The sequence below is a fragment of the Molossus molossus genome, unplaced genomic scaffold (assembly GCF_014108415.1).
Source record: "Molossus molossus isolate mMolMol1 unplaced genomic scaffold, mMolMol1.p scaffold_m16_p_19, whole genome shotgun sequence".
Taxonomy (NCBI): domain Eukaryota; kingdom Metazoa; phylum Chordata; class Mammalia; order Chiroptera; family Molossidae; genus Molossus; species Molossus molossus.
The window spans coordinates 27,438,573-27,455,393 of record NW_023425354.1 but is presented as its reverse complement, the minus strand read 5'-3'; the positions used below and the strand labels follow the sequence as shown (position 1 = coordinate 27,455,393).

General features: G+C 38.7%; 1 protein-coding gene across 1 annotated transcript in view; it reads right to left on the bottom strand.

The window, feature by feature from the left end:
• SKAP1 (src kinase associated phosphoprotein 1) overlaps positions 1-16,821 on the bottom strand; it is a 287,139-nt gene that overhangs the window by 44,911 nt on the left and 225,407 nt on the right. The window contains exons 5-6 of the mRNA XM_036267707.1: positions 2,882-2,959; positions 1,950-2,033 (exon numbers count right to left, since the gene is read on the bottom strand). Of these exons, the coding sequence (XP_036123600.1) occupies positions 1,950-2,033; positions 2,882-2,959 (162 nt within the window). The remainder of the gene's footprint in view (positions 1-1,949; positions 2,034-2,881; positions 2,960-16,821) is intronic.

The window sequence follows — 16,821 nt, the reverse complement described above, 5'->3', positions numbered from 1 at the left end:
TTCAGGTAGAATTCACAGAGGCACCACAGTGTCTGGGCGATGCTTTGTGTTCTGTATCATGTGGAATGAATTGCTTAATAAGTGCATTTTGATGATGATGATGATGATGATGATGATAAGAATGGCAGTGGGCTGACAATAATTAAAAGAAAAGAAAAAGAACGAAAAAAAAAAGATTCTGTCCTTACCTGGTTGAGCTGAAAGAAAATACACAAACACTCTATACTTACTGAGAAAATGTCTTGGGCACAATAAGAAGTAACTGGCGAGATGGGAGCCATGCAACAGTGCTTTCTGACACCAGAATCTTTTTTGTTAAAGTATCTCTCCTTGTTCTAACTGGCTACTAAAATGTTTTGTTGTTTCTTTGGTCACCAAATTTTATTTCACTCTGACAGCAAAATGGTCAATAAAAGTCTCCTAGTCTCTCACTCTTGTTCTCCCGTTCACCTTGAGTGTAAAGGATTCTGAGTAAAGGAACATGATACTTGGTTTTCTATCCAGATATGCCAATCACTTATTTAAATGCAAAGGAAATGATGAACAATTTTACAAAGACATAAATGTTGTATTAGTTTGAAGGTTTAAAATAAGAAAATCACACCTGGCTGGTTTGTATGCCTACCAGGGAGAAATTGTGGTTGCTGGGTTTGAAAGTGGGTTTGGGTTTGGGTAGGGGACTTGTTACTCAGTTTTTGAGGTACACTGCTATCATTTCCAAGTAGGGCTACACACTTTACCCTTAGGTGGAAAGGCTCTGAAAAGTTCAAGATGGTGAGCCCAAGGAGAGAGTCAGTGATACCTGCAGCAAGTAGGCAGAGAGGCATGATGAGGCAAGCCTTAAGGATTCCAAGTCATTTAGCAAAGTTGCAGTCTTTTCTGCTACCTTAGTGCTAAAGGTACAGAAAGTTCAAAGGCAATGGGGGTAAACATCTGATTATACCCTAGACTGGATATCTAGGCATTGGGAGAGGAATAAGTCTGGGAGAGAAGGAAGAGAGCAGAAACAGAAAATGATCTAAAGGAAAAGAAAGAATTTACTCTGGATCATTGGCCTCTGTACCAAGGCAGTAGAGCACAAGAAATGTCCCCACAAAAATTGATGTTTTACTTTACTTAATCCCCTTCTTGTCTTATAGAATTACTCCAGGGGCAGTCTGAATCTGTAGGAGGATATTCTATTTGAAAAGTCTGCATTCACCTGCAGTGATAATTTTTAGCTTGTATATATTTGTAGCCACTTCCAATTTGTGCTAATATCTTCTATTCCTTCTCACGAATTAAGCAACTGTGATAAGCATGGATGGGAGTTCTTCTAGGGAGAGCTTATGAATGTTATGCTTGATTGAGTTAGTGGTGGCTTATTAAGAAGCTGCTTCTGGCCTGAGTCAACACTTTGCTATGGCTGCCATCTGGCTGAAGGGTGTCTCTTGGGCACAGCAACCATTTGAGTCTCAATACTCCATGGTTCTAGGGATGTCCACTGTATTACTTCCCAGGAGTCAGAAGAATAAAGTTTACAGCATATTCTCAGCGAGTTTAGATTTAAGGATTTTATTTCTGGGCCACTGGTAAACTGTTTAAATCTTTCTCAGAATTCATTTATTTTCAATTTTTTAACTATATCATTAAGAGTTTGAGGTTCTTTCTTCCTTAAAAAAATGCCAAAGTGTTCAACCTTGATAATGTTGTTATTAGTCATAATAAAAGATAAGCCTTAGATATGCTGACCACAATATCCTAGTGTTTAAATGGAGATAAATTCTAAATTGTCATCTGAGTGTTTGGTGATAGCCAAGGTATTATTTACTCAAGCCTAGTTCTTTCCCAAGCAGGTCCCTTTATGGGTGTTAGTTAAGGATTGCTATCTTGAGATCTAAGTGCTTGAGAATTTACGAAGTGTTTGCATCCAGGAGTGAGATGCTGCTGTGCAAATGAAGAACACTTACTTTTCTCATTAGCATAGTAGTAGAAGAAGCCTCTGCTGACAACACACCATCTCTTCTGCCACTCCGATCCAAAGAAACTATGATCTAAATGGAACAGCAGTAAGGAACATAAATTCAGATAACTACAATCACTGAAGAGTCTGTAAAATCCAACAATACACAGTCCAGTGTATTATTGTTTTATTTCCCAGGTTAATGGACTGTAAAACCCTCCCTTTCACTCCCCTGGGTTATCCCATATTGACTCAGAATCCAGAGGACTCACTCAGTTAAAGGTCCAAGTTCTAAACAGGGTTTGCCTGCTCTGACCCCTCAAAGTTATCTATTGTCCTTTATTTCAGTTTCAAATCTTATCATATACTTTTCAAATTCTTCATGATATCTTTATGTGTTGCCTTTTAGGAAATCAAAATGATGCTCTAGGCCATGGGTACAAGAAAAATTTTCTTTGTACTAGGCCAGTTTGCCTGTTGAGTATTAAACCTGGGACTCCGGCCCTTGTACTACCTATTACTATCAAATGAGTGTTAGGTTAAGATTGGGGCCCCTCTGAAACTTGAAAGTGGTTGCTTCACACATGATATAAAAATTATACTCTTGGCAACACAGTTTCACCCTTCATGGGAGGACACTGAGAGATGAGAACAAGAATAGCATTCATTTGTTTATTCAACAAGTATTTATTAAGCATCTTGTGTACCAGGTGAGCAAGGTAGAACCAGTCCCTATCCTAATGAAGCTGACAATCTGCTGAAATTTTGGGCCATCTCTCTTCAGCCTACCCATCAAACTTCTTTTCTTCTCTTCCTTTTGCCTGCCACCTACCTAGTACAATACTGGGCATAGAGAAGGCACCTGCTAGGTTAGCCTTCTTTTTCCTCATTTCCCTTCCCTTCCTGGAATGTTTTGAGATTTGTGGGTCTGATCAGTACCTTTACTTTTCTTTTCCAAGTATCCTTGCTTGATGATGTTATCAAGCTCTTGAGCTCCTCTTGTGAAGTCTTCTATTCCTAAAAGGAACAATAGCAAAATGCTTTGTTGAAACCTGACAGAATTGTCATTTATTTAGGCTACTTTCAATAATCTACATTAATGAAGGGGTACAGAAGGACAATTGCTTAAACACAACACAACATAAAACAACTAGATTGGGGAAAAAAAGTAAATTTTCTTTCTTCCTTATATCTATTGCTAAACATACATTCGTTTGTGCAAGAGGAGATAACCTAAATATGTATTGATTGGCCGGAAAAGGACTCCAGAGAATTAAGAATGTGCTGTGGATATAAGCCCCAAATTGGATAATCCACATTGAGATAATCAAAAGTCAAATGAATAGCTACCAGCACAGACAAGATTTAATGACAGTCATCTGAGGAACAATAAACATATATTCATTAACAAAAACACAACAACAACAAACAGCCACCTTAGTGAACATAATTTTATTAAGTTCACACAAAGAAGGGTTATGGAAGCTGAACTTGGCAATAATGGCCAAATCCTGGTTTTGTCAAAGCATGGGAAGAAGTCTAAGAATGGCAGAATCCTTTACAAAGAGAAGATCCTGACTGACACCAGTCTTTAATTGCATGCTGCTAACATTCTTGGCTTTCAATTAGTCTTGTTAGCTATAAATATATTAAAAAGTCAAGATCCTAATCCATGTTCCACCACTGGAGTTTATACTTATTTTATAGAAGGGAGGGGCAAAGAACAGAGATGAAGAGGAAGGAATTTACTCCTCAAAAAATAAAATGAGCCCGGCCGCTGTGGCTCAGAGGTTGAGAGTTGACCCATGCACTAAGAGGTCGCCAGTTCGATTCTCAGTCAGGGCACATGCCCAGGTTGTGGGCTCGATCCCCAGTGCGGGGCATGCAGAAGGCGGCCAATCAGTGTTCTCTCTCATTGATGTTTCTATCTCTCTCTCCCTCTCCCTTCCTCTCTCTCTAAAATCAATAAAGAAAAAAAAAAATGAGCCTTGGCTGGGTGGCTCAGTTGGTTGGAGCATCATCCCATACACCAAAACGTTGTGAGTTCAATCCCCAGTTGGGGTGCGTACAGGAAGCAACTAATTAATGTTTACCTCTCTCTTTCTTTCTGTCTTTCTCTCTCCCTCCCTTCCTCTCTCTCTCAAATCAATAAACATATCCTCAGGTGAGGATAAAAAGAAAAAAAGAAAAACAACAACAATACTAAAACCACAAACTCTTCCAAAAATATAATTCTATATTTCTTCATTAGGAGAAATGAAAGGAGTAGGTTAGTGTAATGCTAATATTTATTATTTTTAGTCCTCAAACCCAAATCTCTTTTGGTTTGCCCTAAAAAATTTAGAAAGTAGCCCTGGTCGGTTTAGCTCAGCAGTTGGAGTGTCAGCCTGAGGACCCGAGGGTCCCGGGTTCAGTTCCTGTTTGGGGCACGTACCAAAAAAAAAAAAAAAAAATTTAGAAAGCAAACAAAATACAAACCAAATTAAGGCACAACCTATATATAATATCTTGAGACTGTTGGGTGGGATAATTTTTTCAATTATACATTAAAAAAAATATCTCCTGCAATAACTAAGTTTTATTCAGTGATGGCTACTTTGCTCAGGGCTTTACATACTTTTGTTTAAAAATAACATTTTAAGACAATGTAAAATGCAACTAAAATGGTCTCTTACTTCTAAGTTGTTACAAGCTTAGGTTTATTCTTTTTAATTTTTTTTTTTTATTCCTTACCCAAGGATATTTTTCCTTCCATCATTAGACAGAGTGGGAGGGAGGGAGAAAGAGAGAAAGAGAGAGACAGAGAGAAACATCAATGTGATAGAGACACATTGATTAGTTGCCTCCCACACGACCCAATCAGATCCAGGGATGAACCACAACCACAATATGTGTCCTTGACCAGAATCAAACCCGTGACTCATTGGTCTGTGGGCCAACGCTCCAACCGCTGAGCCAAACCGCCAGGGCTATTTTTTTTAAAAAATTATCTTTATTGTTGAAAGTATTACAGATGTCCCTCCTTTTTTACCCATAGTGACATCTCCGCCCTGCTCCCATCCCCCTCTGCCTTCACTGCACTATACAAGCTTAGTTTTTTTTTTCTTCCTTTATTGATTTTAGAGAGAAAGGAAGAGAGAGAGATAGAAACATAGATGAGAGAGAACATTGATTGGCTGCCTGCATGCCCCCCACTGGGGATGAGGCCCACAACCTGGGCATGTTCCCTGACTAGGAATGGAACTGGAAATCTCTTGGTGCATGGATCGATGCTCAACCACTGAGCCACACCGGCCAGGCTCAAATTCCTTGTTCATGGACGGTTTTCATTTGTGTGTTTTACAGTTAGCTAACTCTGTGGCTGCTATAAATCCTCCCAGAGGAGTCTCAGGGTGCACACAGGAGATCAATAGAAGCAAAGGAAAGTTTGCTTGTCTAGGGTCCTTTCATTTCTCCCATCTCTCTGAAAATTCTAATATCTCTTTGAAAATGCTCTCTAAGAAAATAGAAACGGGTCCCACTGAGGGTGGGATGAGGACCCAGTATGACTGAAAAGACCCTTTGAAGCAGAGCCCATCCGCTCTGCAGCACTTTCAAAAATCACTCCTAGAGGCCCAAAAATTAAATGAAAAACACAGGAGATAAGAAAAACAGGATTCCTTAAGCTTGAAGTTTTCATCTCTTCTTCCCATGGGTCCCCCCTCACCTTTTTAAAGGTCTTGTTAAACTTAGAGACACAGCTATCTGTTAAAGATGCTGAGAGTCTGAATCATAAAAGACATGTTAAACGTTCTATTAGACTTCAAACCTCCGTTTTTAAATGCAAATCTAAATGCCATTATATGGAACATCTATAATTATGAAAATGGGAAGACATTGCCTCGTGTGCGGGGAGAGTCTGTGAGTATGAATATTACATTAATGTGCCCACACCAGCTCACTGATCCTGCTGGCAGGAGCATAAAAAATGCTTGAGTGAAACTTTTATTTAGATGTTAAGACTCCAGGCCCCAGCGGGGTGACAGAGACAGTCCCTGTGAGTTGCCATCAGAGAGAGAGCTTGAATTGAATTACCCAGGGGGGAAGGAAGTAGTGATGAGCACTGCTTCGCTTATTTAATTTCATTTACTTTCAGTACATTATCAGCATGCGGCTTTTCTCTCCCCACCAACTGAAATCCAAGAATGTTACCACCAAGAAAACAAAGACATAATGCAGCAGAGACGCTTGAATTTCAAATCAACAATTCTAAGAGACTAGGGATAGCTCCGTCACCACCTTTTCTCCCCAACGTCACACCTGGTATTCTAAAATTGGGCACTGAATGAGTTGCTAAATTTTCTTTCTTGGTCATTTACCAACAAGATTCTGAAGAGTAATAGAGCTGGAAAATGCAGTATTTTATGTGCTGTATTTTTGTAAGATGTGTTATGTTGCTTTCTTATTAGAGGGAATCTGTATTGATGAACTCTCTTGCCTGGTTTCTCTTGTGAGCAGTGGGAAAAATGGGATTATAGGTGAAGTTTGGAATGACTATGGAAAAAAATTAGGAAATAAAAAAATCAATCTCGATTCTATTGATTATTTTCTATGTGCAAGGCACTGTACAATAACAGAATTGTTCTCAATGTAAAGATGACTCTGAGCTCAATTTCATCAGCTCCATGACTTATCAGATACACCTAGACAACCAAGATGGGAAGCCACTGTGGCAACCACGCTCTCTCCCCTTTCAGTGTCAGTTCAGGATTCTACTGATCGAGAATTGATTATCCTGAAGGTGCACACATTAGTCACAGTCCTGGGGTGATGAAACAGGAGGAGTCTTGCATGTTAGAATTGACACCTACTGGCAAAAGAACAGATCTGCAGAGCTACTTAATGCATAATAAAAGTATGTAAATGCTTTGCAGGAAGATAATAAAAATAGGAAGAAGCCACAAACAGTTGCTATTTTAAGGCAGAAATATTTATATTTAAGTATACAATTAAAAAAAAAAAAATCAAGCCCTGGCTGGTTTTGCTTGGCGGTTAGAGCATTGGCCTGCAGTTCAGAGAGACCCGGGTTTGGTTCCTGCTAAGGGCACGTACCTCAGTTGCGGTTTGTCCCCAGCCCTGGTTGAGTAGTGCAGGTGGCAGCCACTCGATGTGTCCCTTTCACATCGATGTTTCTCTCTCTCTCTCCATCTCTCTCCCTCCCACTCTATCTGAACAAAAAATGGAAAAATGTCCTCGGGTGAGGATTAAAAAAAAAAAAATCAAGGTTTTTTTGTCTATTACCTGAAAAAAGATATTACAACCTTAATGAAAAAAAAAAAGAAAAATAATTTAGGTTTATTGGGAATAAATGGTTCTCTTGGATAAACCTAAGGGTGTATCACATTTTATCGGCATAAAACAGAATGACAGTAGTGTCATAATCTCTCTCTACCACTACACTTAACTAAAACTGTCAGAATAGCCTATATAAAGAAAAGATTCCCTTAGCTGAATGATATGGGGCCATAAAGATAAGATCAACAGAGAGGTGTGTTACCCAGAAGTGATGGCCACCCAACTTTCATGGAAGATAAAGATAAAAGAAATTCTCAGACATCCTTCTCTCCTCATCCAGATTCCTTTAAACCCTGTATCCCACCCATTCCCAACTCTGCAATAAAAAACGACAGAGTAGAATTCCATCTCTCCATGCCAAACACGACTCCTCAGTCAGCTACTCACAGCAACAACATGGGGACCCTTTAGAGTGTGATACATTTCCATAAAGCAGTCAATAAAAAAGACACAGGAGCTTATGTGAGTCACGGCCTATTTAATTAGCTGCGTTCTAGCCCACTGAAAAAAGAGAATTGAAGAAATCAGTTGGCAACACCACCACACAAGGCAAACAGCACAAGAGGCCACACAGTTTCCACCGCAAAAAGCCTGCAGCGCCTGCAGAACAAACCAGGTGCCTGCGAACTTTCATTATAGGTAGCTGGTTTGGTCTCTTGCTAACTGAAGCTGAAATGAAAATCAGTAATTAAAAAAAGAAAAATGTTTTGTTCAAGTCCCTACCTCAAATTGTGGACTTCTCCAATTGTCTCCTTCCCTTTTAATTCAAGTTCTTTTCAATAGTTTGGAAAAGGGGCCAAACCAACTCCATCCAGCCTGGAGACTGATAGCTACCAGGGGTGAATTTCAGGCTGGGTAAAGTTTACCCGGTTCCTTCATTTAAGTATCTATGATAAGGGACCTGGGGAGCTGGGTGGATGAGGTTGGAGAAAATCTAATATTTGAAGGCTGGGAATTCCATGGCAATTCCAATTCATTTGCAGATCGCTAGTGTGTGTGCCCTGCAGACAAGTGACAAACACATACTTCACAATATTTCAAAGGTACAAAAAGGGAACAGGTATTGCAGGTGGGGGTAGGTGCATAGTATTCGCCTGTGGGATGGTTGTTGATCCTAAATCTGTTCATTAAACCCTCTTTGTATTTGGTTTCTGTGGCCTTCTTTAATAAGTCCATTACTGTTTTTCCTTAGCGTCTTGCATTTCTGGGTTACCTTTTGCTTTTTTCCTCAATTTTCAGAAATCAGTCAATAAGTTGACAGTTTGAGATGTCTGTCAGGCAGTGTTCATCTGAGCATGATATTAACGGGGAAGATGGTTTTAATGACTCTTCCTCTGTTTGTCCTGTGGGTCATGCTGATATAGTTCTTTAATTTCCGTGGTTCCATTTGATAGCTGTCTGATTTTACACTTATTTCTTACACTTTTCTGTCATCTTGCTTCACTTATTAAGGAGTTTAGACCAACACATGTAAGGTGAAAAAATTCTAAATCATTAATAATAGATTTAGGATCTAAAAGTTTCAAAGATAGAGAAACCACGCAGACAACTTAAACTTAATGGAGAAACATACTGAATAGCAGATGAAAGGAAGGAAGTGAATGGAATGTACTTAATCAAGTTCTTTAACAAGCTGTGACATAGAAGCTAGGAAACAAAACAAGTGCAACTGGAGCTGGACTGAAGGACACCTGAAAATGGGAGACGTGATACATTTGTAGTTAGCAAACCAATGCAGGCGGCAGCATTCAGGAGATCCTGATGGGCTCTTATAACCCCTCAACTTTTTTAAGGTCTTTAAAAAAAATCTGTTAATCCATGTAACAGACCAAATAGTGTAAAAACCTGTGGAAGAAATCTTGTTATATTGAAGATAAAGAAAATACATGAGAGATTCTAGGCCAGTAGTACTAAGAAGAAAAGCAGATGATTGAGGAACAAAATAATTATAACTAGTATATCTTTTTTTTTTTTCATTTTTCTTCAGATAGAGCGGGAAGGAGAGAGGTAGGAAGAGAGAGAGAGAAACATCCATGTGAGAGAGACACAATGACTGGTTGCCACCCACATGACCCCAACCGGGGCAGGGACAAACTGCAACCGAGGTACATACCCTTAGTGGGAACCAAACCCGGGACTCTGGTCCTCAGGCCGACGCTCTAACTACTGAGCCAAACCGGCCAGGGCATAACTAGTATATCTTAATAAAAATGGTAAGAAATAAAAAATAAGTTTTTAATCCCAATTTTATCAGGCATTTTTACATCTCATTTGAGCTCCACATAACCCTATGAAGTATGTATTACTATCAGCTCTACTTTGTAGACTGGGAAACTGAAGCTTAGTGACATTCAGGGGCTTGCTGAAGGCTGCTCAGCTGGCAAAGCCCATGCTCCTTCCACCACCCTGAGCTTCACTTAAGGAGACACACTCAGAAACCGCTGAGGAAAGATAGGGTCTTCCACCGCACTCTCCCACAAAAGAGACCCCACTTAAATATGGAAAAAAAACAAAACAGACCGATGTATGATTATTCTAATATTTTATGTCAAAAAATTACTTTAAGATCTTGTATTTTTTATTTAATTTTTAGTGTACTGGCTGATTTATCTGTGGAATTGCTTTCTATGGCAAAGCTGTGTGAAATCTGAGAGGTGAATTGGTATACAGAGCAAAATAAAAGAAAGAATGGGAATGTAATCAAAGGATACACAGGGTAAAGAAAACACAAGAGGAAGCAATCTGGAGCTTCAAAAAATGCTGCTTGGTCACCAAAGTTTATGAAACCTCTTCTGACACCGAGTGATATCTAGAAAACTGAAGCCCTGTTCCAGTGGGGGACTCACACAGGCGTCTTAGATATGATTTGCTTACTCTTGAAGGCAGAAGCATTGGTTTAAAAAGAAAGAAAAAAGTTAAGCCAGCCCTGGCCGGTTTGGCTCAGTGGTTGGAGCGTCGGCCACAGACAAATGAGTTGAGTGGCGGGTTCGATTCTGGCCGAGGGCATGTACCTCATTTGCGGTTTGTCCCCGGCCCTGGATGGGGTTGTATGGGAGGCAACCAGTCAATGTGTCCCTCTCCCTCCCTCCCACTTTTTCTGAACAAAAATGGAAAAATATCCTCCGGTGAGGATTAAAAAAAGTTAAGCCAAATATGCAAATTGTTTCTTTTCATAAAACATTCAATCGAAATACCAAGCTGTAAGGCAACATACAGAAACCATGAACATTCATGAAGGGCTAAGGTTCTTGTTTCTATAAAGGGGCACCACACTAATTATCCAACAGGCTTGTGGTCTTAGAGGAAGCTCTCTCCAATGTTTTCACTTTCAGTTCGATTTTACTTATAAAAAGTGAAAGGATTAGAAAAAAGTTCTTCCAACTCCAGGTATGCTAACTTCTCACATCTTAATAAATGGTAATAATCAATAGCATCTGGTAGGTGTAAATAGTTAATCTAAAAGAATGACTAACTCAATATAATCATTGATTCTCAGTCATAGTGTCAGGATGCAGTAGTGTCCTCTGATCAGGTGAGTGATTTAAAGGGTGGAGATTTTGGATAATTCACTTTTAGAATAAATAGATTCAAAGTTTTTCTTAATAATACCGTTCATTGGCATTCTGATAAGCTTTCTTAAGGGAAAAAGTCAATTAAAAATGACTTATACTTTATATTATTTATGCTACAGTCTAGGGTGACTAACTATGTACTATTATTTTTGTGGCAATCAAGAATTCCTGAAGGCCACAGCCTAGCCAATGATCACTGGCCAGGCGGGGCTCTGGCGGGCTGCCCCACAGTGTATGCAGGGCAGGGGTGGGTGGGCTAAGCATGCGTTGGCAGCGTGGGCCAATGGGCACAAGGTGGTAGGAAGGTGGGACTTCAGGCCAGGGGCTTTAGGACATAAACTGGAGGCTTAACACTGGACTGCAATGCAGGAGGCACATGGTGGGGAAGGTGTTGGCATGGGCCTGGAAGCAAATGTCACGAAGCTCTACATGCTGGAGCCCTGGGAGTGGACTGTGTTCAAGTCCTTGCTGGTTTCCATCATGGGGATGGCACTGTACACAGGATATATCTTCATGCCTCTGCACATCACAGCAATATTGCACTACTTTGAAATTGTACAATGACCAAGATGCAATCACAAGTGAGAGGTTCCTTAGGAAGAACCACCACCCACTAAAGTTGGAATGAAACTCCATCCGATGTCATCAGAAACTCTACTAGATGTCATTGTAACCAACCCTATACATACAAAGACTAAAATTCATGAGTAGAACAGGAAAATGATCCTGACTCATATGTTGTGTTTGTTTTTTATTTTAAAAGAGGCTCTTGTATAGTAGTTTTTGTCTATTTTAACATTGTAGTCATTCGTACTTTGATATCAGTATTTTCTTAACCTTTGTGACTGTTTAAATATTACCCCATGAAAGCTTTTCTTAATGTAACTCTGAGTACATTTTAATTGCCTTCTATTTTTAAAACCCAAAGTCATTAGTTGGTTTTTACTGTTCTTGCTATTATATGGTATATGCATCTGCCTGGATATATTTCTACTCTTGACCAAAGTTTTGTAAGAACTGGGGCAGGAGGATGGGGAGGAAGGATAGTTTATTGAGAACTATTTACAAAAGACTTATCTGTAAATTTGAACTCAGGAGTACAGTTTTAGCTATCTAGACTTGACTCTAACAGCTTCTGCTTTAAAACTATTAAAGTGTTTTTTAACAATAAAAAATAAAGATCTTGCTAAAGTTAAAAATAAGGAACATTTCACCATTTAAATATTTAATTCTTATGTGGGCTTATTTCCAGAAAACTTTGGTGATGATTCTTGTAACAAAAGGTGCTTAAGTAGTACTACTGTATAATGCTTATATACCATAGAGTTTTTAATAGAAAGTAAATCAGTTTCCTCTGAGGGTCATTATTAACAATGTATTTCCTTAAGTTTAATTTCATGATTGTAATGGGTGTTGCAAATGCATTAGAATATTGCAATAAAATATGATGAGATGAATTGTTAAGAGCTATTGCAAAAAGAAATATAAACTTGGTAAAATCCTTTCTTTTACTCTTTGTATTGTTTTTTTTAAATTTTTTTATTCCTTAAATATATAATGACTAATTTTTTATGTAAACTCAGAGAGAGAGAGAGAGAGAGAGAGAGAGAGAGAAAATAATTTCCACAGTGCTTTATTTCCTTGAAAAAAACTGTTTCTTCAAAATTGTGTGTATTCCCTGGAAGTGAGTTAAGCATATGAATGTATTATGGTGGGAAAAATGTTGAGAATTCATGTAATCTCCACACAAATTGTTTAAACCCAGGAAGCCTCTATTTCTCCTGATTTTATTAATTCACCTATCTGTAACCCAGCACCAACAGCTTTATTTTTATCCTAGAAATCCATCCTTAATATAGAACCACAAAGATCTAAACTACATAAAGTCTCTTTAGCAGCTAAACCACAGCAAGTGGCAACAGTAAAAGTGAGAATCCTGATACAAATCTGGGCAGCAATGCTTTAAATGGCTTCATGATTCTAAAAAGGAGGAGAGGATTAAAAATGCTACATTGTCTTTTTACACACCTTGAAGGATCACTGTATTCCTCCCTCATCTTAAAGCAGATGAGCATTATACATGTATCACTTGAGAGCATATCTTCAAAAATGAATGACAAAATATCATTTTTACATCTATCTATTTATTGTTCTACTGGACTGTGATAAGAACACAGAAAAAAGGAAAAAAAAAAAAAGAGCCTTGCCTGGGTTTGAAATCACGTTTTAACTGGTTTACCACAACGGTCTAGGTAAGGAGAGTATGAATTAGATTGCAGAGGAACTAGAATATGTGGACAGCTGAGACTCATCACAGTAGGGCTGGATTTTAAATAATTGTTGAATTGATGGGGGATTAAAGAGAATCCTTCCCTAAAATATACACAGTTAACACTAAGGAGTTCGGTGCTAATTATTTAATTTCTAAGACTAAAGAAAAGCTGTCACTGGGAAATCTGGTCCCTTTCATAGAGGGCAGTGTAGTTCGTTATCTGTATACCTGTTTCTCTCTGTATCCCAAAGGCATAGTACACACAGTAGGTGCCCAATAAATGTTTGTTAAACTGAACTGAAACTGCTTCAAGCCTAATGGGACCTGTGATCTAAGAAGGCAATCTGGGAGTGAATATTTGTTAGGTAAATCATTTTCACCCAAGACACAAACAGTAATTTTTGTTCTCCTGTATATTCACTATTTTAATCTTATGGTTGGAAATGTAAAAAAAGAAATTTAAAAAGGGTTATAAAGGAAGCTTTAGCCAAGAGAGTAAGGAGGACGTGGGGAGTGCAGGAGTCAGGATGAATAATAGTACTGAGAATGATAGGAAGAGGGCAAGGAGGACTTTGGGGAAAATTTTAGGGAAAAAATACTATGAACTCCAAATGGAGAGAACTAAATTTCTGAGCCTATTTTACAGCCTCAATGAGACACCAATTCTATTCACCTCAGATCTTATCTCCAGGAAAGCATCAAAGGATGGGGTTCAGAGGAAGCCATAAATGGACAAAGGACTGAGCCAAACTCTAGCAACTTAAATGAATAACTGAATACTCTTTGGAAAATAGCTATTAATAGCAATTTCTGAGCTGTAGACCTTGAATGGCTGAGAACTTGGTCTCTCCTTATAGTGCTTCCTTAGTCTTGTTCTTTTATTTTTCTTTAAACTTCCACAGGTACATTTGTTTGCATTCTGTACCCAAACATCCTATGTGTGTGTGCGTACTTAATAGTGTTGATGGTGAAGACTACATGGGGATTAGTATATTAGAATCTAGGCATCTCTATTTTAATTACTCTCCAAACCAAAAGATTTTAAGGAGGAAGAGAATGATAACTAAAGACATCCAGGTATCATCAGAGCACTGCATCAAAATAACTTTTAAAGTAAACAAAGCAGAAAATAATAAAGAAGACTCAGGAACTAATTATCGTGATTCTCTGGGGTATTTCAGGGTGGGTGATCTGATGAGAACTCTCACACCCCATCAGGAAGAACCTGATGGGAATGCAGTGATCTTCGCAATGTGGCTTTGACCTGGTGTATATCATCTACTGGACAAAATGCCACTCCTAAACCAGACCTCACGCACAGCCAGCTCCGGGGTGTCTTTGTGTAGCAGTATGGAATTGGAGATAGGAAAAAAAAAAAAGAAACCTTAGCGTAAAAATCACATTTGAGGTTTAAAATCTTACTTGATTCTTCTGTTTCATTTGACAAAACTCAAGAAAGTTTGAAGTTAAACTTTGCAAGGAAAAAAATGAGAGAGGTGAAAATGAGGGTGATGTTTCTAGATCCAAAAGTTTCCGACCAAATCGAGTCTGTAATTGCAAAATAAAAACACTAAATCTCAATATCTATTTGCACAGCTCATTAAACAAGGGCTCACACTCAGCAAACAAACAAACAAAAAAGAAAAAAAAAACAGAAAAAGAAAAAAGAAAAACCTTCAGTTCTAATACTTTTGGAAAGTTACTATGGAGACTGTCCTTCTCTAGGATCTGAACTAGGCCTGTCACATTCTGCCAGGCTGCTGTCAGATGCATCTGTCTGTCTGTCTTTATTGGTTACTTAGAAAGTAGCAAATCGGATGAGGCAAAGTATCTTTTGTCAGACGGTGCTGGAGAGAAAGAGAGAACCTATTCTTTTCCCCCCTGAGCATTATGAACATTATGGCAGGCACTCGACCTGCTCTGCTACTGGGACAACATGATTTACAATGTGAAAAGGGAAAACCTAAATCACCAAGTAATGAAAACATTAAAGTTAATGCATCACAAGTGAGGAATTTATTACCATTAACTCCAATAAACAGTTATAAAACACTCGTCCTTTCCTGTCCACGCACAGGGACACAGACACTGAACTTCATTAAGCTCAACTTTCTTTTCTTCTTCACTAGACCAGTCATGTGTGTTTGAACCAACCACCATTTATTGTTAAGTGGACTGGTTCATTTTCCAGGGCTGTAGAAAGCTGAAGGCACATCCATTTTACTTCACGGTGCTTGGTACAGACGGATGAAATAGCAAAGTTTAGAAGACATGCAGCTCTGTATTTCTATATAAGTTTATTTAAAAGTCCCTAAAAATGTATGTCGGATAAAAGTAGAGTAGCTCTTCCGAGCAGCCCTTCTCAGAGGCAGGTATATAAGTAATAACGTCTGGCGAGGAGGGTGGCATATTGGATGCCAATGAACGTCAGGTATGTTTAGCTGAATAATTTTTCCCTTGTTATTGTTTGGTGTAGAACCTTAGAAGCCTGAGATGGAAACCCATTTCCCTCCAACATTTTTCTCTGTCACAGGGGCATACCAGTTTATTACCTTAAGGTTGTTCATGAACAAAAGAGGCTGCACATATTGGATAGCTAAGGTAGATTGGTTCTGGATTCATTTGTTTTAGAGGGAAAAAAAGAACTTTTTGGAAAGCCAACTCTAATTATGGAATTGCCTGGGTGTTATGAAGCAGACAGGAGAGACAGCATGAAATGCAGGCTTCCATGATCAAATAGGTAGAATAGTAACAGTGATAACAGTAATACTTTACAGTTGGATAGAACTTTATTTAGTGTTTGGAAAATGCTTTCCTTTATGACACCTCCTTGATTCTGATACAGACAGAAAGACCTCAACAGTCTAGCCTTCAGAAGCTAAAACTGAGGCTCAGTGAGGGTAAGGGACTTTCTCACACAGCTGGAAAAAAAGAATCAGACATAAACTCAGTTTTTTCTAAAAGTTCAAAATTCAGTACGTTTTTTTGGCTAAGCCATGCTATACAATCATTTTCCATAATGAATAATGTTATAGTCATAACCATAATGTAAAGTCAAGATGAAGAATGTTTTAATTCTATATTTCTCAGCCCAAATTTCATGGATCTTAGTACTAGTCCTGCCAAATGGAGCCTGAGAGCTGTCCAGGATGTTAGCCTTGAAGTGGGATCTGATCTTTGACATTGCCAGAGAAGAGGTAGGTACCTGGGTGACCCTCCTGTCTGAGGTTCACAGAAATGTTTAGCCCCACCTGCTGGGTGGAGTTACTGGGCTCTCATGGGCCAAACTGTGCAGAACATACGAAAGGAGGGACAAAGAAAAGCTCTGATGTAGAGTCTAAGCAAGCATATCCTACCTCACCAAAGCTAAGATTTCCCTATGTAGGAGCAACTGCTAAAATGTAACATAATTTAAGAAGGTAGTAATACTTGTCAAGGAAATTCTTCTAAATATTCCATCCCTTATTTTAGCATCTGCATAGGTACCTTAATGAAGTACTCTTAGATGGAGAGGTTACAGGGCTCTCCAGCAGTGATGAAGCAAGACCTTGCAACTCATTTTGCAGTTGGGGAAACTAAAGCCCAACTAGCCAGATTATGTGACTCATTCAATGATGTCATTATGTGACTCACTCAATGATGTCATTATGTAACATCACCCAAGGTAATGTGACTAATTTGTTACAGAGTTAAGAAGAGAA